This window comes from Nerophis lumbriciformis, linkage group LG05 (assembly GCF_033978685.3).
Source record: "Nerophis lumbriciformis linkage group LG05, RoL_Nlum_v2.1, whole genome shotgun sequence".
Taxonomy (NCBI): Eukaryota; Metazoa; Chordata; class Actinopteri; order Syngnathiformes; family Syngnathidae; genus Nerophis; species Nerophis lumbriciformis.
Genome location: NC_084552.2, coordinates 19,775,661 through 19,802,644, shown reverse-complemented (window position 1 = coordinate 19,802,644; position 26,984 = coordinate 19,775,661). Strand labels below are relative to the sequence as shown.

Here is a 26,984-nt window from a genome sequence, read left to right as displayed (position 1 = left end):
ATTGGATGTTATAATTTTTTTCTTGTAAAATCTTTTAATATATTAAGGGAACAAGGATACACAACATTTCCAATACACAAAAATAATAATAACAATAATGATAATGATAATTCAGGCCTTTTTTAGCTTGTAGTTTATTGAAATACCAACATTTGTTTACTCAAAAGTAATTTAAAAAAATTTAATTAAGCATATCTGGTCGAGCTATACCTGCCTCCTTTTCTGCTTTACATACTTAGAAGTTAGAACCATATAAAACATGAACAGCACCTTGTGAAAATAATTAACAAATTAATTAGATGAATCATTCATCTTCTGCGTAGGAATGGGTACCTTTACAATTTGAACCTACACAATGCCAATTTGCGGTTCCTTGGAATCGATACCGGTACTCAATGATAACAATTTTCGATAATTTTGTGTGTTTTTGTGGTACTAAATTGCATATTTTGAAAAGTGTCGCTCTACTTTTAATCTAACAGGTATGCTTATTTTTTTAATTTTTTTTACAATTTGTCGCGGGCCATTAAAAAATAAGCTGCGGTCTGCAAATGGTGTCTGGGACCCACTTTGTTTTGATTTCTTTATTTTTTTACTTTAAAGCCTTTAGTATTGGACCAGGACTGCATGACCCTCAGCTCACGAGATTTAAGACTGGAGAAGAGGACCTTGTTTCGGTTTGAATAATCATTGGTACTATCTGTATAGTTATTATTACATTTATCTCATAACATGTTGTGCTGTATTTTTAGACTGGACCTGGTTCCCATTAACCGCTCTGTTGGTCTGAAAGCCAAACCCACCAAACCCGTGACAGAAGTCCTGCGTCCCGTGGTGTCCAAATATGGCCTACACCTCAGCGATCTGCTGGTGAAAATAGTAAGGAGCGGTTAGCAGGGTGGAGTATTATTAAAGGCTACAATTCAGTATTTTAAGTACTGTACTGTACTGTAAGTACTGAAAGAAGTAACATAAATGCTTAAAACATTTTGTTTTCTTTTATTAAGAACGGAGAGACCCAGCCTTTGGACTTGGGCGCCCCTATTTCTACTCTGGATGGCCTGAGAGTCGTGTTGGAGCGAGTAGACTCCGCTTCAGTCAAAGGTAAGGTGCTAGATTGATCAAATACACACGTTTGCTGAAATTTTTTATACATCATTTATAGCAGTTATATTATTTTTATTTGATATCCTCACACTCCAATACAAACTTTACCTCCTCTTTGCAGAGTATGCGTTTTAAAAGTATTGTAAAACAAAAAATATATAGTATATTAAACATTTTGATGCAATCAATATGTTAGATTTAAGAACAAATGTAATGTATAATTCAATAATATTACCGCGATAAAGCTCTATCTGTATAAAGGCCTCTGTGTCTTCTCCAATACTGTGTCTCTATTGTTATACACTACATATTAGGTAATGTAAATGCTTGACCTTGACCTTGGGGAAAATAAGTATTTGATAAAATCCTCTTGAATTTATTAAATTTAAAGCATATAGTGAAGATAAAGACTTTCAGTTGTCATATGCACAGCTAAGCTAGTTTTTTAGTTTTTACCCTGAATTTGAACACTGCCGAAGTCTCACATCTTCTGGAAGACTGTTCAAAATTTTAGGAGTATAAAATTGAAATGCAGCCTAACCATGTTAAATCCCGACATTCAAAGCCTGAAATGGTTCGTATTGCCTTAAAATGTCAGAGATGTACTTTGGTGCTAGACCATTAAGAGACTCGTACACAGGTAGAGCTGTCTTAAAGTATGTTCTCTGAAAAACAGGAAGACCAGTGACCAGCACACTTTACTAATAAGGTCTTATTTCCTGTATTTTCGAGTATCAGCATTCTGGATGTCCTGCAACTAGCTGCTTTACAGCTCGTTTAGAGAGCCCAGTGAGAAGGCCAATCAGTAGCCTGCTGTAGACCACGGCATTGATTTGTCTATCTAAAGTCGGTTCAGACACTATTCCTTTGATTTTGGCAATGTGTTTTAGGTACGGTCGTAAAAAGCTGCTGATGTTATTGACTTAGAATTATTGACAAAGAGCTCAATTTGTATCTCATGTGACCACATCACATTCTCCCAAGCCTTGTCTGAGTCATTCATTTGACTGTCAAAACTTCAGATGGGCCTGAACACGTGTCTTCTTGAGCAGGTGGACCACGGGGAACGCCACAATCTCATTCCATTACAGCAAAGTGTGTTCCCAACTCTCTTTGGATCATTAACCAGCTCTTCTCTTGTTATACTGGGCTGGTCCCTTACCTTTCTCACAATCATCTTTACCCTACCAGATCAATCTTTAACTTGTCTTTTGTCTTGCCTGTAGTGGTCTTTTATCCATTTAACAAATTGAGATTTAGAATACTTTCTTACAGGGACCGGACTTGTTTGTGAGCCCCAGTCTGTGGGGGTCAGAATGCTTGCTGATTCATGATAGAGGATCACAAATGTAGTCAAATAAAAATTAATTTACAACTTTTATTTAATGTTATCTATTTACCTATAATTTACTTTTTATTTCTACATTTTGTCTCTCTCCATAAAAAATCGTCATATCTTTGTAAGTGGATAAACTAACACAATTAACATGGGAGCCGATATTTATTTACCCCACTGTATTCAATAAATGCATTTAGACAAACAGTGGCCATTTTCTAAAAAGCTACTACTATTAACTACCATTTGATTGAAATTACATTGTTGAGATTTGTCCTCCAAAACAGACAGCAAATCCAAGCTGCTGAAAAGTCAAGCACCTACGAGGAGTCTTTCCGCAACGGTAAGACACATATGATTTACCTTTACATTGGATTGTTGGCTGTATTATTAACAATATTGATACTATTAACATTAAAGCTAATGCTTAATAGTTTCTTTTTCACCCTAACACATACTAACAATCACACTCACGCATTAGCTCCCCTTTGACAGAGTGAATTGTTATTTATTTTCGCTGAATCTGCAGGGAGATGAGAGCCCAAAGGACTTTTCAATGAGAGCACGAAGCGATGCAGACTCTGCATTCCTCGGGGAGAAGAGAAAACAGAAAAAGATAAATATAGACGAAGCTGAAGGTAAACTTCTTATACTTCTTAGCTCTGCTTTTGCTTTATTCTGAGAACTCTTAAAGAGCTGCTGCTGCTTTTGCTGCATGGAAATGATATAAAAAAAAAAAAAAAAACTCACACAACTGATCAAATTTGTCCACTTTCCAAAAACTGTTGTATAAATATATATTCATATTTTTCACACTTTAAACAAGTCAGTCTTTTGGAACTACAAACCCCGTTTCCATATGAGTTGGGAAATTGTGTTAGATGTAAATATAAATGGAATACAATGATTTGCAAATCATTTTCAACCCATATTCAGTTGAATATGCTACAAAGACAACATATTTGATGTTCAAACTGATAAACATTTTTTTTTTTGCAAATAATCATTAACTTTAGAATTTGATGCCAGCAACACGTGATAAAGAAGTTGGGAAAGGTGGCAATAAATACTGATAAAGTTGAGGAATGCTCATCAAACACTTATTTGGAACATCCCACAGGTGAACAGGCAAATTGGGAACAGGTGGGTGCCATGATTGGGTATACAAGTAGATTCCATGAAATGCTCAGTCATTCACAAACAAAGATGGGGCGAGGGTCACCACTTTGTCAACAAATACGTGAGCAAATTGTTGAACAGTTTAAGAAAAACCTTTCTCAAGCAGCTATTGCAAGGAATTTAGAGATTTCACCATCTACGGTCCGTAATATCATCAAAGGGTTCAGAGAATCTGGAGAAATCACTGCACGTAAGCAGCTAAGCCCGTGACCTTCGATCCCTCAGGGTGTACTGCATCAACAAGCGACATCGGTGTGTAAAGGATATCACCACATGGGCTCAGGAACACTTCAGAAACCCACTGTCAGTAACTACAGTTGGTCGCTACATCTGTAAGTGCAAAGCAAAAACCATTTATCAACAACACCCAGAAACGCTGTCGGCTTCGCTGGGCCTGAGCTCATCTAAGATGGACTGATACAAAGTGGAAAAGTGTTCTGTGGTCTGACGAGTCCACATTTCAAATTGTTTTTGGAAACTGTGGACGTCGTGTCTTCCGGACCAAAGAGGAAAAGAACCATCCGGATTGTTATAGGCGCAAAGTTGAAAAGCCAGCATCTGTGATGGTATGGGGGTGTATTAGTGCCCAAGACATGGGTAACTTACACATCTGTGAAGGCGCCATTAATGCTGAAAGGTACATACAGGTTTTGGAGCAACATATGTTGCCATCCAAACAACGTTACCATGGACGCCCCTGCTTATATCAGCAAGACAATGCCAAGCCACGTGTTACATCAACGTGGCTTCATAGTAAAAGAGTGCGGGTACTAGACTGGCCTGCCTGTAGTCCAGACCTGTCTCCCATTGAAAATGTGTGGCGCATTATGAAGCCTAAAATACAACGGAGACCCCTGGACTGTTGAACAACTTAAGCTGTCCATCAAGCAAGAATGGGAAATAATTCCACCTGAGAAGCTTAAAAAATGTGTCTCCTCTGTTCCCAAACGTTTACTGAGTGTTGTTAAAAGGAAAGGCCATGTAACACAGTGGTGAACATGCCCTTTCCCAACTACTTTGGCACGTGTTGCAGCCATGAAATTCTAAGTTAATTATTATTTGCAAAAAAAAAAAAAGTTTATGAGTTTGAACATCAAATATCTTGTCTTTGTAGTGCATTCAATTGAATATGGGTTGAAAATGATTTGCAAATCATTGTATTCTGTTTATACAATGGAGGACGGCGTGGCGAAGTTAGTAGAGTGGCCGTGCCAGCAATCGGAGGGTTGCTGGTTACTGGGGTTCAATCCCCACCTTCTAGTCACGTCCGTTGTGTCCTTGGGCAAGACACTTCACCCCTTGCTGCTGATGGCTGCTGGTTCGCGCCTTGCATGGCAGCTCCCGCCATCAGTGTGTGAATGTGTGTGTGAATGGGTGAATGTGGAAATACTGTCAAAGCACTTTGAGTACCGTATTTTCCGCACCATAAGCCGCCCTGGGTTATAAGCCGCGCCTTCAATGAACGGCATATTTCAAAACTTTGTCCACCTATAAGCCGCCCCGTGTTATAAGCCGCATCTAACTGTGCTAAAGGGAATGTCAAAAAAACAGTCAGATAGGTCAGTCAAACTTCAATAATATATTAAAAACCAGCGTTCTAACAACTCTGTTCACTCCCAAAATGTACGGTAATGTGCAAATGTGCAATCACAAACATAGTAAAATTCAAAATAGTGCAGAGCAATAGCAATGTCACAACACACAAAATAAACATAACGCTCACTTTCTGAAGTTATTCTTCATTCATAAATCCCTCGAATTCTTCTCCTTCGGTGTCCGAATTGAAAAGTTGGGCGAATACGGGATCCAAAATGGCCGGCTCCGTCTCGTCGAAGTCATCAGAGTCAATGTTGCTATTGTTGTCCAGCAGTTCCATGAATCCTGCCTTCCGGAAAGTTCGGACCACAGTTGAGACCGATATATCCGCCCAGGCATTTACAATCCACTGGCAGATGTTGGCGTATGTCGTCCGGCGCTGTCTCCCTGTCTTAGTGGCGCAGGTCATCTTGTTGCTTCAATTCTCTTGCTGCTGCTCTATTCCCGTGTTCTACTGCGTGACTTATTGCCTTGAGTTTGAATTCTGCGTTGTACGCGTGTCTCTTAATAGGAGCCATTTTGTGGTCTTTACAGATGTAAACACACAAATGAAATGAAACGTAATATCCGCGCGCTTCTTCTTCTACGGGGGCGGGTGGTTGCTTACAGTAGAAGAAGAAGCGCTTCCTCTTCTATGGGGGCGGGTGCTTACCTTGGCGGTTGCTTACCGTAGAAGAAGAAGCGCTTCCTCTTCTACGGGGAAAAAAGATGGCGGCTGTTTACCGTAGTTGCGAGACCTAAACTTTATGAAAATGAATCTTAATATTAATCCATATATAAAGCGCACCGGGTTATAAGCCGCACTGTCAGCTTTTGAGTAAATTTGTGGTTTTTAGGTGCGGCTAATAGTGCGGAAAATACGGTACCTTGAAGGTAGAAAAGCGCTATACAAGTATAACCCATTTACCATTTATTATTTATATTTACATCTGACACAATTTCCCAACTCATTTGGAAACGGGGTTTGTACAATATGTGACTGGGCTGGCACGCTGTTTGTACAGGATGTAGAGGGCGCTAAAGGCAGTGACATCACGGCACGCCCTTAATATTGTTGTTTGGGTGAAGACATTCGAGAGAATGGTTGCCCTGAAATTCGGGAGTATCCCGGAAAAATCGGGAGGGTTGGCAAGTATGATGCTGTCAAGCGCCATTCATATAAAACTTGCGGGCCGCACTAACATTATTTTCATATCAAGGTGTGGGCCGCAAAATAATGTGCGGGCCGCGTGTCTGAGACCCCTGATGTAAACCTTTTACCACGATACCACTGGATACTTTTCACAAATAAACAATATACTGCGATGTAATAATAGTAAGGAACATTTGTATGAAAACAAAGCATTAAAATAATAATACAAAGCATGAAACTAATACAAATATTGCATTGAAACTAATACAAATATTTTACACAGGAAGTTAACAAAATTTAAACAGGCAACGTTATCAGTAACAGACATGGAGAAGGTGTAGGATTAAATATAAGCTTTGCTTCTTCCTACTTCTTTTTAGACATGTTGAATTGTGCAAATGTAACTACCGTATTTTCCGCACCATAAGGCGCCCTGGGTTATAAGCCGCGCCTTCAATGAACGGCATATTTCAAAACTTTGTCCACCTATAAGCCGCCCTGTGTTGTAAGCCGCATCTAACTGCGCTAAAGGAATGTCAAAAAAACAGTCAGATAGGTCAGTCAAACTTTAATAATATATTAAAAACCAGCGTTCTAACAACTCTATTCACTCCCAAAATGTACGCAAATGTGCAATCACAAACATAGTAAAATTCAAAATAGTGCAGAGCAATAGCAACATAATGTTGCTCGAACGTTAATGTCACAACACACAAAATAAACATAACGCTCACTTTCTGAAGTTATTCTTCATTCATAAATCCCTCGAATTCTTCTCCTTCGGTGTCCGAATTTTGTCAATCCACCCGGAATGACGGCGAGTATTGAATTAAGCGCGTAAGCGTGTCTCTTAATGTGATGTTATGAGCTAGCAAATATAACAACTACACTACCCAGCATGCAACGATAGTGACGAGCATGCGCGGTAGCCCTGAGAAGCGTTGTTGTATGCTGGCAGTTAGAATGTGGTTATGAGCACGCTGTGAGTAAACGTTGAGAACTCAGTTAACACGCCTCGTCTGCATTATTTATAATTAGACAGACAACACACTTAATAGGAGCCATTTTGGGGTCTTTACATAAACACACAAATGGAAATGAAACGTCACATATCCCAGCATGCACCGCGCGCTTCTTCTTCTTCTACGGGGAAAAAAGATGGCGGCTGTTTACCGTAGTTGCGAGACCGAAACTTTATGAAAATTAATATTAATATTAACCCATATATAAGGCGCACCGGATTATAAGGCGCACTGTCAGCTTTTGAGAACATTTGTGGTTTTTAGGTGCGCCTTATAGTGCGGAAAATACGGTACATTATGTAACCTGTCTCTAAGCATGTCTCAAACAAGTCATACCATACCATACCATACCATACCATCGTCAACAAATGTTAGACATTTCAAAGTTTAGCGTATTTATGTCGTTATACTTCACTGATAATGTTTTTTCTTCAGGCGTCACACAGCTATTTTGTGCCGTGACGAGATGTAGAAGAAAAACTTTCTCAGACGCTGTCAGAGATACACATGTATTTTCTTGATTTTACTTTTGCCTTGCTCATCCCTGTTGTCTCTTATTTCCATTTTAACTGGGTATAGCTGAGTAGTTTTTTCAATAACGCCTGCTGCCTCTTATTTTGTTTGACTCTGAGTGACTGAGGTGCACTATTAGATTATTGAAGGAAGACCCTCGCACCCCTCACACATTACACTCGTATTGCAAATTGTATATTTATAATCTAAAGGACAAACTGATTAATAATTTTGGTCTACGGATATTATCGGACATCCCATATTATCATTTAAGCCTCCAAATGGATCACTAATTAGAAGTAACATTGATTTTCACATAACTCATCTTCAAGGTCGTCTGTCCAAAAATGCTGTGAAAAATTGCTGTGAAAATATGCATACATATTTGTTTGCATTTTCAAAAAACATCAAAAAGAATATTCTAAAACTACTAAACCCTGAAATTGTTTTACATATCAAATAGTAATTATATGATTATTGTTTTTATCCCTTTAAACACCAGCATGTTTGCATTAATTTTGTTCCATCTTATGTGTCAAAAGTTCCTTGAATCCTTGAATAACACCCTTGTGGTAAGCAGTACAAACAATTACCGGTAAATGTTGCTGCATGTGTTGAATGGGTACAAGTAGTGCCATCTGGTGTAAAAATAGATGTAGATCAGAACAGAAAGCAACTGTATCAATTTGTTAAGATAAATGTGGATTACAAAATTGCATTTTCAATGGGAAATTTTGGGGCACAAAGAAAGAATTTGTCTCTTTTTGGCTAATTTGGGTAACAAATAACATTGAAAAATATTTTAAATAATTTCACCAATATTCATTAAACACAGTCAAACTGGTTTAAAATGTAAAAAATGAATGGCTCAAAATTTTCTAAAAAACCTCTTATGGAATATATAGTTTGGAAAATTAAAGCACATTTTCTTTGTAGAATTCTTCGAGCTGTTGAGCCGAGCGCAGAGCACCCGAGCTAACGACCAACGAGGACTACTCACAAAAGAAGACTTGGTGCTTCCCGATTTCCTTCGCCTGGTACCCCTCCCAACATCCACCCCAACCCGAGGCCCCGGCCCCCGCTCAGAGAGCCTGGACTCCCACCTCGGCTCCAATGGACACTCTGCGCCAAGGCGGTGCCTGATGCCCCCCGTGGCCCGCCACTCGCCGTTTGGCACCCATCTCTCCCCCATCCAACGGCCCCCTATACCGGACGCTCGGCCCAGTCTTTGTACCGTGGAGGAGGACACCCATACCGACTTGACCCTTATGGGGGAGGGCGACATTAACAGCCCTAACAGCACCCTGCTGCCTCCGTCCCCGTCGCCCATGCCATCCCTGGAAGGCAGCTTGCCTGAGGCTAACTTCACTCCGCCGCCGCTGCCCTGCACCCAGTCGCATGGCGCAAACTTGACTTCAGGTATTTCTTAATCGTAAAACACCAAATCTCTTTCCGTGATTCATCCCTTGCGCACTTTAATTACACTCCTCAATGCATGTCAGTTTTTTAATTTGATTTGTTGATTAAAATCTTAATCACCATCATCTTGTAAATATAATTATTTGTGATTGGTTGGTTGGTTGGTTTGTTGGCACCACCACTACAGAAAATAAATGTAGAACACAATCTTAGCATTTTCTGTTATAATATTAAAATTATACGCCGTCCAGCAGTGTGCAAGTAACCACACACTGCGGTGAAAAGGCCCTCCACTACTCCTTAGTAAAAAGGCACTGTTATTAATAAATATGCAACAAAAACATCAGAAAAATGTGTTTAGTATATGAATTATCTCTTGTAACTGTAACTTTGACACCACACTGCTGTGGGATGCCATGAGACTCTTCTTTGGCAAGAAGGAGTTTCACAGAAACTAAACAAAGTTTGCACTTTGTTTGATGTTATGTTGTAAATCTTACGCTGTGTGCCAAACCCGGTGGTGGTATGCAATTCTAACACCCTTTGGCAAGAATATGGGTTTTTACTCATTCAGAGGGAAGGAAAATTTACATTTAAGATATTAATAATCAGTTGTAACAGTACACAACATTGTATGGTCAACAGCATGCACACACACAGAGCTGTAAAACAGCACTCTACTTTTCCTTTGCATATTCTAGCATTGTTATGAATAAATATACAACAAAAGGTTTAAATAAAGGTGTTTAGTTAATCAAGTCTCTGTTAAAAACAGTAGATTTGACACCACACATTGCTGTCGGACAGCGTTACACTTTTCCTTGGCAAGAAGCATTGTTACAAATAAACATGAAACCAAAAATTTGCATTTGCGACATTATTTTTCTATTGTTATTGTAAATTTGACACTGCAGTGTGGTGACGAGCTTGATCAAACAAACAGACAAACACACATAATCCTCTGGGATGTCATTACAATCCTCCTAGAATTAAGTATTGTTATGAATAAACATAAAAAAAGGAGTTTACCAATTTGTATTTGGTAGATTCATTTTTTGTTGTTGTAAATAGTCACCAGATAAGTCCCAAACACACTGCTGTAGGACAATATTCCACTCTTTGGCAAGAGGTATTGTTAGAAATAAGCATACAACAAAAACGTCACAATGCCAATTAATTTTACTCTCTCTCCCATAGCTTGGTCACACACACTGGTGTGGGACGGTATTCGACTGCTCCTTAGCAACATGAAGTTGACAAATGTCTGTTATCACAGTGCTTCTTGCCGTTGAAGGTTGCTTTGTCCCACAGCCTGGTCACTCACATTGCCGTGGGACAGATTTCCACTCTACCAAGCACAAAGTGTTGCAACTCCGTTTACTTGTCTGTTGTCAGTGAGTGTGTTGGATTGGACAACCGAGTTAGGGATTTGGTGATTGATTGTAAGGGTGACTTAGCACATACATAATAAAAGTTTCAATAGGATACAACACATGTTTGTCTTTTTGAAACCCACCTAAAATATTTCATCCATGTGTAGCAGTGTAGTTTTTCATCCTATGTCTTCATGTTGTTGCTGCATGTACTTCTTTTAGGCTCTGCTGTGAATAGTAATACGGTGGCTTTTGGTGCAACTGCTTGCTGGTTTTGATAGGGTTGTTTGTGAAATTTGCTGGGTTTCTTGGTGCTATTGCAAAAAGGTGTTATTGGTGGAGGTTTTGGCTTGCTATGTGGTAAGAAATGCCAAGAATGTTTGTTTTTGTTGGCATGCTGAGGGTTTGTTCAGGTGTTTTATTTTGTTTGGTGCTTATTAACATGACACACAACACTGCAAAATGTGCTCAGAGATGCTATTACTGGACAGAAACAAAACAATTGTAAAGTGCTAGGTAACATAACAGCAAAATATATCATGTTTTAGCTTTAAGGCAAGTACTCTATAGTTGACCAAATAAAGGACAGATATCTATGTTTGATTATATTCTAATACAATTATATTAATATTTATTTCAATTTTTAGAGTATATTAATTTATGGGGGGAAAAATGATTCAAATAAACACTCCTACACAGACCTCTCAAATAACAGTAACAATAAAAACAAATATTGGACATAAATATGTATTTTGAATTTTTTTAAGACATGTACGTTTTTACTTTTGTTCCTTTTATCAAAATACAATGTAGTTGCACATCCATCCATCCATCCATTTTCTACCGCTTGTCCCTCTCGGGTTCGCAGGGGGACTGGAGCCTATCCCAGCTGGACTCAGCAGAAAAGGCTGGGTACGCCCCGGACCTCATCGCAATTTAAAGTTAGTTAAGGTTAAAGTTCCAATGATAGTCACACACACACTGGGTGTGGTGAAATTTGTCCTCTGCTTTTGACCCATGCATGTTCACCCCCTGGAAGGTGGGGGGAGCAGTGAGCAGCAGCGTGCGCTGCGCTTTTGAATCATTTTGGTGATTTAACCCCCAATTCCAACCCTTGATGCTGAGTGCCAAGCAGGGAGGCAATGTGTCCCATTTTTTGTAGTCTTTGGTATGACTCGGCCGGGTTTGAACTCACAGGGCGGACACGCTAACCACAAGACCACTGAGCTGGCAGACAAATGTACCCAAAATTACACAGTAAATGTAGAATAGAATATAAAATTTGATTAACACAATTAAAAAACAGAACAGACTAAATATGGCTAATTAATTATCGCAATAATCTCAATAATTTAAGATCACTTATATATATACAGGTAAAAGCCAGTAAATTAGAATATTTTGAAAAACTTGATTTATTTCAGTAATTGCATTCAAAAGGTGTAACTTGTACATTATATTTATTCATTGCACACAGACTGATGCATTCAAATGTTTATTTCATTTAATTTTGATGATTTGAAGTGGCAACAAATGAAAATCCAAAATTCCGTGTGTCACAAAATTAGAATATTACTTAAGGCTAATACAAAAAAGGGATTTTTAGAAATGTTGGCCAACTGAAAAGTATGAAAATGAAAAATATGAGCATGTACAATACTCAATACTTGGTTGGAGCTCCTTTTGCCTCAATTACTGCGTTAATGCGGCGTGGCATGGAGTCGATGAGTTTCTGGCACTGCTCAGGTGTTATGAGAGCCCAGGTTGCTCTGATAGTGGCCTTCAACTCTTCTGCGTTTTTGGGTCTGGCATTCTGCATCTTCCTTTTCACAATACCCCACAGATTTTCTATGGGGCTAAGGTCAGGGGAGTTGGCGGGCCAATTTAGAACAGAAATACCATGGTCCGTAAACCAGGCACGGGTAGATTTTGCGCTGTGTGCAGGCGCCAAGTCCTGTTGGAACTTGAAATCTCCATCTCCGTAGAGCAGGTCAGCAGCAGGAAGCATGAAGTGCTCTAAAACTTGCTGGTAGACGGCTGCGTTGACCCTGGATCTCAGGAAACAGAGTGGACCGACACCAGCAGATGACATGGCACCCCAAACCATCACCCAACCATGCAAATTTTGCATTTCCTTTGGAAATCGAGGTCCCAGAGTCTGGAGGAAGACAGGAGAGGCACAGGATCCACGTTGCCTGAAGTCTAGTGTAAAGTTTCCACCATCAGTGATGGTTTGGGGTGCCATGTCATCTGCTGGTGTCGGTCCACTCTGTTTCCTGAGATCCAGGGTCAACGCAGCCTTCTACCAGCAAGTTTTAGAGCACTTAATGCTTCCTGCTGCTGACCTGCTCTATGGAGATTTCAAGTTCCAACAGGACTTGGCGCCTGCACACAGCGCAAAATCTACCCGTGCCTGGTTTACGGACCATGGTATTTCTGTTCTAAATTGGCCCGCCAACTCCCCTGACCTTAGCCCCATAGAAAATCTGTGGGGTATTGTGAAAAGGAAGATGCAGAATGCCAGACCCAAAAACGCAGAAGAGTTGAAGGCCACTATCAGAGCAACCTGGGCTCTCATAACACCTGAGCAGTGCCAGAAACTCATCGACTCCATGCCACGCCGCATTAACGCAGTAATTGAGGCAAAAGAAGCTCCAACCAAGTATTGAGTATTGTACATGCTCATATTTTTCATTTTCATACTTTTCAGTTGGCCAACATTTCTAAAAATCCCTTTTTTGTATTAGCCTTACACAATATTCTAATTTTGTGACACACGGAATTTTGGATTTTCATTTGTTGCCACTTCAAATCATCAAAATTAAATGAAATAAACATTTGAATGCATCAGTCTGTGTGCAATGAATAAATATAATGTACAAGTTACACCTTTTGAATGCAATTACTGAAATAAATCAAGTTTTTCAAAATATTCTAATTTACTGGCTTTTACCTGTGTGTGTGTGTGTGTGTATATATATATATATATATGTATATATGTAATTATATAATTATATATATAGTAATATAATATATATACTGCGTGCCTGTGGCCTTTATCAACTCCTCCAGATTGGTGCCGATTGTAAAGAGCTATGCTCGTACTACTACGGCAAGTCGGCTACTCGCACATGGTTTCGATGATTTCTGTCTTTAATTCAATGACTTATCTATTTGTTCTTATTCTCAGCACTGCCCTTTACACTCACTTTCCCGCAACCCACGGTTGAAAAAACTACATTTTGTGCATCTAGCTATTAGCTAATGCTAGCGAGTAAGACACTGACTGTTAAGCAGGTCTTAAGGGGTTCATTGTGGAATTCACTACACCAACTAGCCAAGAAACGGCTTAAAAATTAAAAAATAATCGTAAATCTGGGGAACTCATAAACAAAGGCACCACTGTGATACAATACCCCAATTTGTGTTTCATTTTGGCGTTTTTAGCTATTAGCTATTTTAGCTATTATTAAGCTAAAGATGTTAAACGTGACAAATGATTACTTTTATTTGGCTATAAGGAATTTCTCTGAATTGCATTACATGTCCATTCAACATCCTGTGGGGTGAGGCCATTTCAAGTCAAATTATAATTCCTCAAATGAATTGAAATTCCAAATTGTAAATTTTGCACGAACATAATATACATATTGTCATTAAATATATGTACAGATAAAAACTTACAAATACATGTTTTACCATGAACAAACGCCATATCCTGTAAGGTCGAGATTAGCGCCAAACAAGATGTTTAATATAAATAATAGGATAGGCTCCAGCACCCCCGCGACCCCAAAGGGAATAAGCGGTAGGAAATGGATGGATGGATGGATGAACCCATTGATTTTTTTTAAGTGACATGCACCAAAGTAATTTTAAACCAAAAAGCAATTGATGGCTCGAGAAAGAGCCATCAATCTGTCAATCCTTTCTGTATGTATCTAGCCAGAGTTTTTAAAAAAATTCTGAAATTTTTTTTTTTAATTCATTTGTGCACATTGTGTTTTTCTTACTATTTTAATGTTATTTTCGCCTATTTTCTGTTTGCAAAGCACTGCTCTTCACCATGGCAACCTATTTTTATCTACCGGTTGATGGAGCTCTAGTTAGAAAGTGTCACTCATTTTAGTACATCTTCCTCCCTATTTGTTACCACAATAATAGTAAAACTAATGAATTTTAATTTTAGTAGGCCTATACATTTATCCATCAATTCATCTTCTTCTGCTTATCCGAGGTCGGGTCGCGGGCGCAACAGCCTAAACAGAGAACCCCAGATTTCCCACTCCCTAGCCACTTCGTCCAGCTCCTCTCAGGGATCCCGAGGCATTCCCAGGGCAGCTGGGAGACATAGGCCCGCCTAACGTGACCTGGGTCTTCCCTGTGGCCTCCTACCAATTGGACATGCCCCTCCCCAGGGAGGCGTTCGGGGGGCATTCTGACCAGATGCCCGAACCACCGCATCTGGCTCCTCTCAATATGGAGGAGCAGCGGCTTTACTCTGAGCTTCTCTCGGATGACAGAGCTTCTTACCCTATCTCTAAGGAGAGCCCCGCCACTCTATAGAGGAAACTCATTTCGGGCCAGTTGTACCCGTAATCTTGTCCTTTCGGTCACAACCCAAAGCTCATGACCATAGGTGAGGAGGGACGTAGACCAACCGGTAATTTGAGAGCTTTGCCTTCCGGCTCAGTTCCTTCTTCACCACGACGGATTGATACAGGGTTCGCAGTCCACTTTCCGAGGGACACGGTCGATCACTTCTCCAAGTCCACAAAGCACATGTAGACTGGTTGGGCAAACTCCCTCAAGGATCCTGCCAAGAGTATAGAGCTGGTCCACAGTTCCACGACCATGACGAAAACCACACTGCTCCTCCTGATTCCAAGGCTCGACTACCCGGCATAGCCTCCTCTCCAGTACAACTGAATAGACCTTATCGTGAAGGCTTATACATTTAAAGGGGACCTATAATGCAAAACCAACTTTTCTTACCTATTGGTACCTGTTTTTGTGTATTTGGGATCTGCATATGTCCCGAAAATGTGAAATCAAACCATGGAGGCATGGCAGAGATATTTATAGAACAATCTTAATACTTTTTCCAAATGAGCCGTTTGGTATTTGCCCCAATTGTGACGTTTTTCCAAAGTGTGATGTCAGCAGATATCTCCATATATGGTGGAGATTTACCCGAAGTGCTTTGCACCAATCCGCCAGGACAGTCCTACACTCTTGTCAATAAGCTCCTTCTTTTTCTCTGTCCTCTTGTCGTGGGGCAGACTGGCTCGTATATGCACATGCATCCTCTGCTGTTGCCATTTCTAATACAAATTATCGTATAGTTCTAACTTATATCTTTCAGTAGACGCTAGAAACTACAACATGGCTGACTGGTGAAGATGCAGTCGAAGTGAAGGCGAGTTTATTAGAGTGCCCACAAAGCGATGCATCCTGAAGAGACAGTCAGAAAGCAGATTAAACATGATCTGTAAAAGAAAATCTATGTACAATTTTGACCAAAGACTCACCATTATATGTTAAACCACGTGGAAGTGTTTAAATGTACAATAAATCATAATATGAAGCCTTTAAAACTATTCTATCTGTAGCTATTAATTTCAGCGTCCACTAGAGGGAGACAAAGCACAATTTAACAATCGTGAAATGCCAGCCTGTTTTTGAATGAAATAAATAAATTTAAAGGATAATTAAATGGTATACCATAAAATGTAGTCAATAGAACCACAGCTTTAAAAAAAAAAAATTTAATAAAAAAGTATTCAGGCTAAGTTAATTGATGAAATGTAACAAAACAAATATGAATTAAACGATACTTTACATAATATAACGCATACCGCTGTATGTCAAAATTGTTGCACCACAACAGTGTAAGTACCGTAGTTAAGATGTTCATTGAAATATAAATCAGACTGCACTGGATATTGCAGTTTTTACAAATTTGTTCTGTGAGTAAATTGGCACATCAATGCAATGTCATCATCTGTGTAATTTGTATTCAAATTGAACAAAAAAAACTGATTACAGCAATACTACAAATTGCACTTTAATGTACACCCCCCCATGGAAATAGGTACACTGCAATGTTTATCTTGTATAGTAAACTATTGGCTAAAATGTAATGGAACACAAACAATGATTAAGACTACACTGAGTACCACACAATGTTTTTAATAGTTATATTCTTGTGTTTTTAATTTTGTATTTTATGACCATGTGTTCTGTGTATAATGTGAGTCACACAAAAAACGGATTTACATCACAGTCCAAAAACTCCTTCGTAACCACCTACGACATGTAAATACAAGAAGGCCCCGGGACTCAAACACACGCACAAGGAAGTGTATTACATGTAAACACACAGCTGACTGACTTCCCACAAGGGGGAAAAAATGTTAACACAAGATCTGTGCTGGGATTGCGAAACAGCATGACAAATCAGTCAACCATATTTGGTCATACAAACCACAACAGGAAGTGATGTTAGATGCGGGTATGTAGCACCACTCACATTTTTACAAATACAGTATTTTATTATAACCAGTGTTTCCCACAGAATGGCGATTAATTTGTGGCAGTTGTGTAGTGGGGGTGTGGCCTGGATGCTGTCAAAATTACATCATGTAATTTTAAAAATTAAAGTAAAGGCTAAACACATGTATACAATACATTATATTCAAAGACAGATAGTATGTGTTATTAATATCAACATATCTTTTTATTGTCACATTATATCGTTGCTGCTTGTTTGATTTCTACAATGTAACAAGCTGCAATCTGTACACTCTTGGGTTATTTAAATATATTATTTTGCCCTAACTCAGGGTTTGGCAACCCAAAGCGTTGAAAGAGCCATGAGGTTAGTGTCTATATTAGCTATAGTAGCCTACTATCAAAATGACTACGTGTCAGAGGCTGAAGCAAATCTTCGTTGACAGAAATGTTGAAATGTAATATTTATTCTACACATTTTTACAACGTTAGAAACCATTAGTATATCAGAGGATACTCAGAAGGTGAGATAACTCCTGGAAATTATTGGCTTTTAATGGCCAAAGGTATAGATGTGTGTGTCCTAGTTAAAGGAAACGTCAGGCTGTGTTGTTTTAATAGATTTATTACAATCTTTGCGAGCTGGGTAATGTTTACTGTGGTCTGGAACAACATGGCACACAAATAACTATCTGAAATGCAGTCAATATTACATACAGATAATGTGTCATGAGACATGCAAAACTAAATTATATACAAAGAGCATACAAGTAAATGATATTAAATGAGCTCAAATATACCAAAAAAAATTAGGCATAATGATGCAATATGTACATACAGCTAGCCTAAATAGCATGTTAGCATTGATTAGCTTGCAGTCATGCTTTGACCAAATATGCCTGATTAGCACTCCAACAAGGTAATTACATCAACAAAGCGCACCTTTGTGCGTTCACGCACAGCACACAACTTTTGGTGGACAAAACGAGACAAAGAAGGAGTGGAAGATTTTACATGTAAACAAAATGTTGTGTTTGTTTGTATTTTACCCCCATCTTTTTCCATTTTCAATCCTTTTTTAAAAATGCTCCAGGGCGGCACTAGAGAGCCGCATGCGGCTCGAGAGCCGCGGGTTGCTGACCCCTGGCTTAACTGAATGTTGGAATTGACTTTGGCAGAGAAGTAAACGGTCCTTTAAATAAGAGAGGAAAAACCTTTCAACTTGAGATTTTTTATTTATAGTCTCCACACTGTAGTCACCGTAAAACTAAACACGCGTATGAAAACACATGAGTATACACACAGAGTGCACATACATGTAGGAATCGACAACATGTATATGAAAAAAGGAGTTCCACCATACTGAATAAAGGTTGGCTCTTATGCCACTAACTTAATATGAACATAGAATTAATGAAATTTGGCATCGCGGTCCTTTTAAATTTGCACAAACGTTTAACAGATTACATTTTAACGGAACAAAATTGACATAAAACAGCAACTGCACACATTTATAATCTGTACCACTTTTCCTGCAATATGGAATTACAATCTATAGACAACTGAAACTATCTTTAGCATGCTGACGCTTTGCAGGGAGTCGGTGACCACCATAACACTGCATTTGGAATGATCCAAGCACAAGAAAATGCATTTTACAATACTTTTTTTAATTTAGGAGATGTATATTATCCATCCATCTTCTTCCGCTTATCCGAAGTCGGGTCGCGGGGGCAGCAGCCTAAGCAGGGAAGCCCAGACTTCCCTCTCCGCAGCCACTTCGTCCAGCTCTTCCCGGGGGATCCCGAGGCGTTCCCAGGCCAGCCGGGAGACAGTCTTCCCAACGTGTCCTGGGTCTTCCCCGTGGCCTCCTACCGGTCGGACGTGCCCTAAACACCTCCCGAGGGAGGCATTCGGGTGGCATCCTGACCAGATGCCCAAACCACCTCATCTGGCTCCTCTCGATGTGGAGGAGCAGCGGCTTTACGTTGGAGTTCAACCCAGTGGACGAGAGGGTAGCCTCCCTCCGCCTTCGGGTGGGGGGACGGGTTCTGACTGTTGTTTGTGCTTACGCACCAAACAGCAGTTCAGAGTACCCACTCTTTTTGGATACACTCGAGGGAGTACTTGAAAGTGCTCCCCCGGGTGATTCGGGACTTCAACGCTCATGTTGGCAGCGACAGTGAAACCTGGAGAGGCGTGATTGGGAAGAATGGCCGCCCGGATCTGAACCCGAGTGGTGTTTTGTTATGGGACTTTTGTGCTCGTCACAGATTGTCCATAACGAACACCATGTTCAAACATAAAGGTGTCCATATGTGCACTTGGCACCAAGGACCCTAGGCCGCAGTTCCATGATCGACTTTGTAGTTGTGTCATCGGATTTGCGGCCTCATGTTTTGGACACTCGGGTGAAGAGAGGGGCGGAACTTTCTACCGATCACCACCTGGTGGTGAGTTGGCTGCTATGGTGGGGGAGGATGCCGGACAGACCTTGCAGGCCCAAACGAATTGTGAGGGTCTGCTGGGAACGTCTGGCAGAGTCTCCTGTCAGAGAGAGTTTCAATTCCCACCTCCGTAAGAAATTTGAACATGTCACGAGGGAGGTTCTGGACATTGAGTCCGAGTGGACTATGTTCCGCACCTCTATTGTCGAGGCGGCTGATTGGAGCTGTGGCCGCAAGGTAGTTGGTGCCTGTCGTGGCGGTAATCCCAGAACCCGTTGGTGGACACCGGCGGTGAGGGATGCCGTCAAGCTGAAGAAGGAGTCCTATCGGGTTCTTTTGGCTCATAGGACTCCGGAGGCAGCGGACAGGTACCGACAGGCCAAGCGGTGATGTATATTATAATATATTTAAAATAATATATTAATATATTTCTAAAATGAAAAACTACATAAAAAAGACAGAACATCAACAAACATTAAATGCATCAATTGAATTTGTTTTAATCTATCTGGCAGCAATATAATTATAAAATGGCATTGCCAAATAGATAATATGTCCAATAGTTTTTAGAGGAGGATAGAGGATTCTCTGTCCGTCTTCTGTCTTTGCATCATCACCTATTTTCTCACAGTGTGCAACTGTGCAAGTTTGCCTGTAGATTTCAGATGTGCTAAATAAAGCAAAATAGCAAGCCCAGAAACAGTTTTAGCCTTGATAAATCACATTGCACATGCTAAATAATTATATTTGATTTCTCCAGATTCTCTGAACCTTTTGACGATATTACGGACCGTAGATGGTGAAATCCCTCAATTCCTTGCAATAGTTCGTTGAGAAATGTTGTTCTTAAACTGTTGGACAATTTGCTCACAGATTTGTTCAAAAGTGGTGACCCTCGCCCCATCCTTGTTTGTGAATGACTGAGCATTTCATGGAAGCTGCTTTTATACCCAATTATGGCACCCACCTGTTCCCAATTAGCCTGTTCACTTGTGGGATGTTCCAAATAAGTGTTTTATTAGAATTCCTTAACTTTCTCAGTCTTTTTTGCCACTTGTGCCAGCTTTTTTGAAACATGTTGCAGGCATCAAATTCCAAATGAGCCAATATTTGCAAAAAATAACAAAGTTTACCAGTTCGAACATTAAGTATCTTGTCTTTGCAGTCTATTCAATTGAATATAGGTTGAAAAGGATTTGCAAATCATAGTATTCTGTTTTTATTTACGATTTACACAACATGCAAACTTCACTGGTTTTGGGTTTTGTATATTCTGCATATTCATGAAGACAAACATGCTATATGGATCGCGCTCCTTACGTTGCTCATTTAAGAGACGCCAATCCTCTGCCCGCAAGTTTAGCAGGTCGGCTTCTCGTGCGCAATCAAGTTTCCACACGTTATAATAAACGCAACCCTTTTGTGTTTTGTGGAACAAGACCGGCATGCATGATTGAGGACAAGCGATGAACGTGCAGAGATTTAGTATTCGACAAATGTTGATGCTGCAAGAAGATGTTATTCTGACCAAGCAAACACGTGTTTTCGCCAGATGCAACAAGTTTGCATGCATTGACCACCAAATGTTTGGCAAAGGTTGCTGATAGGATTGATTTTCCCGTTATTACTCATGCACGCACGTACACACGTTCTTTGCAGTGCCAGTCTCTCCACAGGTGCAGCACAAATGCACACAGGTATCACCATGAGTGTTGGGTTTCAGTAGCACAGGTGTGCATGCGCACTTTAAACACTGAAACAAAAGATACAACATGTTCCCAGGGCTCTGTGTACGTGCAGGCTGGTTTTAAAGATAATGTATACGTCATTGTACGTCTAGTGTACCAAAATAAACATAATAGAGGTGTAATGCCACCAAGTCAGCTGTTGCTGCTTTTATCAGGCTACTGATTGGACAAAATGTGCATGACAGCAAGTGTATGCGTTTGTGTGTAGACATAGACCAGGGATGTCGAACTCATTTTCATTGAGGGCCACATCGCTGCTTTTAGAGAGCCGCTTTTTTTTAAATTAATTTACATTACATGCGGGTAATAACCTGTGATTAATCATGATTAATCGAAATGCATACGATATAAGCATTTGATTATTAGATTTTTTTTTATGTATAACTTGCTTTAAAATCATAAATAAAGGTGACAAGCAGATATTTAACTATTTGTTAATAATATAATTGTCATGATCAGATAATATTAAGTTTAAAATATGCATATTTTTTCTGTCAAAATTGAAAGAACATATACATATAGTAAAAAAAAACAGAAAAAAGAAAAAAATTATTTTATTGAAACCCACAACTGGCCCCCGAGCCTTGAGTTTGTCACATGTGACATAGACAGTTTTGAAACGACACTTGTCTGGATGGAGATCGTTTTAACTTCAAATATGCATTTTTGAAACTGCCTGTGTTCGTGTGGACATGGCCTCAGAGTAGAGCCGCCGCTCCTTTTCACGTCGAGAGAAGCCAGCTGAGATGGCTCGAGCATCTACTTCGGATGCCTCCCGGACGCCTCCCTGGCATGACCTAGGACACGTTGGAGGGAACACCTTGGTGTTTGTCCTTTGGAACTGAGGAGATGGCTGGGCACAAGGAAGTCTGGGCATCCCTGCTTAGGCTGCTGCCTTCGCCACCCAGACTCGCATAAGAGGCAGAAAATGGATGGATACTACTTGAACATTTTTAACTTAGATATAATATAATAATATACGGTAATAATGATAACTGTTAAAATTCCGGATGGTTAGTATTACCGTTTTAAATTTAAATGATGAAAAACCGTGACTTAAATGCTAACATGAAAACAGGAGACATTTACCCATTAAGAAACAACATACCCCAATCTAAACCTATTTAAACACATTGCTGTCTGAGTAACTTGAGATAGTCAGTTGTGCACATTAAACCTACAAACTGTGCTCTCAGAACAGAGCGATCGTTCCGTACTCAGAGGAATCTGAGACAGAGAGGCTTTTACGGTGCGTTCAAGAACCGCTGAACAAAGTAGGATGCCACAACAGCCGCATTAAATAATAAATAGAAATAATACATTTGATTTGCTAGTTTTGTTTTTTCCTTTTAATAAATCCTAAAGTGGACAGTACAAATCAATATTTGAAACAATAAAAGCTTAGCCATTAAAACAAATAAAATACTAAAGCTAAAACACTACCAAGAAACACAAAACATGCAAAATAGTGGGTTTTCTAACAATGTGTGATTATTTTAGTTCTTTCAAAAATAATAACTTCATCAAAAGATTTCAGTGTGTGTATAATTACTTTTTGAGCACATTCAACAATATCGCGATAATAATGATAACATTGATCCTTTTTGTCACGATAACTGGGAAATGACATTTTCATGTCATTACATCCCTACTGAGATGAAAAGACATTTTGCACGCGCAACCGCAAACTGAACACAGTTAACTTTTTTTTTTTTAAACTCTTGTTTGCATGATTACCGTAATTAATGCAATGCATTTTGTATTTTGACCTCCTTGTCAGTCCATGTAAATGAAATAACTTTACTAAGATGATCCACAGCACTGACTGATGTGTGACAGTTCATTCACATATTTTCAGTTCATTTGTTTTGTCTCATTGTGTTTTTATATTATAAAACCAAGCACTTAGGTATGGAGACTGTTTCTACAAACATTTGTGAAAGAATGGGGAGCTCAGTGATTTCCAGCGTGGAACTGTCACAGGATGCCACCTGTGCAACAAATCCAGTCGTGAAATTTCCTCGTTCCTAAATATTACAAAGTCAACTGTCGGCATTATTATAAGGACATGGAAGAGTTTGGGAACAACAGCAACTCAGCCACGGAGTGGTAGGCCACGTAAACTGACAGAGAGGGGTCAGCGGATGCTGAAGCGCATAGTGCAAAGAGGTTGCCGACTTTCTGCACTTTCTGTCAGTTGCTACAGAGCTCCAAACTTCATGTGACCTTCCAATTTGCCCACATACAGTACGCAGAGAGCTTCATGGAATGGGTTTTCATAGCCGAGCAGTTGTATCTAAGCCATACATCACCAAGTCCAATGCAAAGCGTTGGATGCAGTGGTGTAAAGCATGTTGCCACTGGACTCTAGAGCAGTGGAGACGCGTTCTCTGGAGTGATGAATCACGCTTTTCCATCTGGCAAAATCTGATGGACGAGTCTGGGTTTGGAGGTTGCCAGGAGAACGTTAGATTTCGGACTGCATTGTGCCGTGTGTGAAATTTGGTGGAGGAGGAATTAAGGTGTGGGGTTGCTTTTCAGGAGTTGGGCTTGGCCCCTTAGTTCCAGTGAAAGGAACTTTGAATACTCCAGGATGCCAAAACATTTTGGACAATTCCATGCTCCCAACCTTGTGGGAACAGTTTGGAGCGGGCCCCTTCCTCTTCCAATATGACTGTGCACAAAGCAAGGTCCATAAAGACATGGATGACAGAGTCTGGTGTGGATGAACTTGACTGGCCTGCACAGAGTCCTGACCTGAACCCGATAGAACACCTTTGGGATGAATTAGATTTCTTTTGGAAGAATGGTCGAAAATTCCTATAAACACACTACGCAACCTTGTGGACAGCCTTCCCAGAAGAGTTGAAGCTGTAATAGCTGCAAAAGGTGGACCGACATCATATTGAACCCTATGGGTTAGGAATAGGATGGCACTTCAATATGTGAGTGCAGGTGGCCAAATTATTTTGGCAATATAGTGTATCAGATTGTAGGTGAGGTTTTTTTTTACCCTTTGCGTTCATATTTCGCTTTGTTTGTTGCATTTCTTTTGTGTTTTGCTTGATTGTAAAATATGTCGATCGAGAGGGGGTGTGACGTTGATATGTTGCAAATTTTCAGTGTTTTATCGGTCATAGTTAATACTGTAAATCCCACATTCATTATTTTCATGTACATTCTGGGTGTCTAGTTCAGTAAAAAAATGTTTTAATTCCATTCCGTTTTTTAAGGCGGTCTGTCATAACGCTTTTAGCATTCAATCAGACATTATTGTGAGTTTTTGTATTAGTGTTCCTAAAAATCAAATATACCGGCCCCCAGACACATTTTTTTCTCTAAATTTGGCCCCCCCGAGTCAAAATAATTGCCCAGGCTTGCTTTATTATGTTATTTCCCATCTTTCAGACAGTCATTCTCACTCTGTCCTTTTCTAACTACCTACAGCACTGGTATTTTGCTTGTTTATGGCAAGCTGAGAAACAATCATGGGGGATTCACGCAGACATAAAAGCAACCCCCAATAGGCGGACTTGGCTACACTGAAGCCAACGTCTTTCTCAGTCATCTCTCTCATACAAAGTACACACGCCTTCCCTTCTGCTTTCCTTCCTGACGCTCATCCAATCACCGGTCAAGAGTCCTTTACTGCCCTCACAGATAATCTGAAATGATAAAACTCTTTAAAATCTCAAAAGGGACCCACAAGGAGGTTGTGGAACGGCATGCGACTCCGAACCCGCAGGTTGCCAACCTTTGGGTTAGGAGTTTGAGTAGTGCTGTCTTTGACTAAGGATTTTCATAGTCCAATCTGATTCTTTAGATGTTGTCAATAGTCGACGATCAGTGCCACTTTGTCAAAAATAAGCATGCAGCCTCTGTGTCTGGTACTATGACAAGGTACTGTATTTAAAACTAAAATAAAAAATTATAGAATTTAAAATAAAGGAAATATAAATGAATGTCTTTTTGAGGACCTTCACAAGGTCTTCTGCATCTCTGATATTGCAGCGTCAGGTGTATCACAGATTATGCTGCTTTGTTTTATCTCATTGGAACTCATTGTGTCCTGGTTGCTTTTCTGCGGCGTCATAGCAACCATGATAGACAGTTCAGCCTGCTTGGACATACACACGGCGCATTAAGCTGTGAAACTCAAATTGAGGTCTCAGTTTGTTGGGTGCGCGTCGCATGTAATGTGTAGTTCCAATCCCTCATGCACGGATATGCTTTTGACTATTAAAAAAAACAACTTCTGACTTGTCCTGCCTGCAAAACAGCTTTTCACTAAACAAGAAATGTTGTCACATTCAAATCTCGTCACACCTCTAGCCGGCAACTAGAAACTATTTCAATACACTAGCCAGGGTCAGGCGATTAAACTGCAAGGCTGACAGTTGAATCAGATTCCTCCACTCTTCTTAGTAAAGACTAGATTTTTTATTTTTATTTTTTTTAGGTTTTGTAGACATTAGCATTGTTCCTCATCATGAAGATATTTGATACTGGTGCCAAATCTCTACTGTACTTTTGAAAGTTGCCTGAACACACACCGATTTTTAGAGGTGCTCAAAAAAGAGATTCACACCCAAATTGCCTTTTTTTTTTAAATTAATTCCGATTCTAAATTGAGTCATCATTTTTGAGAATCGATTGAAACATTTTATTCATGTATTTTTGCAAAAAAAAATTAAATAATTTTTTGCATTAAAAGCATAAACAACTATTATTGATATTATTATTATTATTATTATTGATACTGTTGCTTTTAAAAACTTTTGGTTTTCCTTTTTTTAGTATGGATTAGTATATCTTCTGGGCAGCACGGTGGAAGAGGGGTTAGTGCATCTGCCTCACAATACGAAGGTCCTGAGTAGTCTTGGGTTCAATCCCGGGCTCGGGATCTTTCTGTGTGGAGTTTGCATGTTCTCCCCGTGACTACGTGGGTTCCCTCCGGGTACTCCGGCTTCCTCCCTATTCCAAAGACATGCACCTGGGGATAAGTTGATTGGCAACACTAAAATTGGCCCTAGTGTGTGAATGTGAGTGTGAATGTTGTCTGTCTATCTGTGTTGGCCCTGCGATGAGGTGGCGACTTGTCCAGGGTGTACCCCGCCTTCCGCCCGATTGTAGCTGAGATAGGCTCCAGCGCCCCCCGCGATCCCAAAGGGAATAAGTGGTAGAAAATGGATGGATGGATGGATAGTATATCTTCTAAATTGCTTTGTAAATTTCTATTGTAAACATTGTCAAGTTGAAATTAGGTTGGCAATGGCTTTTTGCTTTATTTTATTTGATTAGATTGATTAACATTTTGTTTTTTGTGAATAAAACCTCAAAAATACGTTTAAAAAAAAATATTTTTTTAGGGCAACACTGCACACTTAAATCATACGCCTGAAGCCAAGAGGAGCTTATATAACCTTTAACCTGTTTTAAAAAGGTTTATTATAACTTAAACAGGTTTCACTGTCGTTGCCAATATGAGCGTTGATGGTGTTCTGCTGACCTCGACTGCGGAAGTTGTGGATCGGTGGAGGGAATACTTCGAAGACCTCCTCAATCCCACCAACACGTCTTCCTATGAGGAAGCAGTGCC

The 26,984-nt window shown here is 39.8% G+C and overlaps 1 protein-coding gene across 2 annotated transcripts in view; it reads left to right on the top strand.

Annotated features, from left to right (window-relative positions):
• The window catches only part of LOC133606814 (regulator of G-protein signaling 12-like), a 142,730-nt gene that overhangs the window by 104,687 nt on the left and 11,059 nt on the right, over nucleotides 1-26,984 (top strand). For both annotated transcript variants that reach the window (XM_061961158.2, XM_061961157.2), the window contains 6 exons: nucleotides 604-677; nucleotides 753-879; nucleotides 1,008-1,104; nucleotides 2,731-2,786; nucleotides 2,973-3,081; nucleotides 8,822-9,304. In XM_061961158.2, the coding sequence (XP_061817142.2) occupies nucleotides 604-677; nucleotides 753-879; nucleotides 1,008-1,104; nucleotides 2,731-2,786; nucleotides 2,973-3,081; nucleotides 8,822-9,304 (946 nt within the window). The remainder of the gene's footprint in view (nucleotides 1-603; nucleotides 678-752; nucleotides 880-1,007; nucleotides 1,105-2,730; nucleotides 2,787-2,972; nucleotides 3,082-8,821; nucleotides 9,305-26,984) is intronic.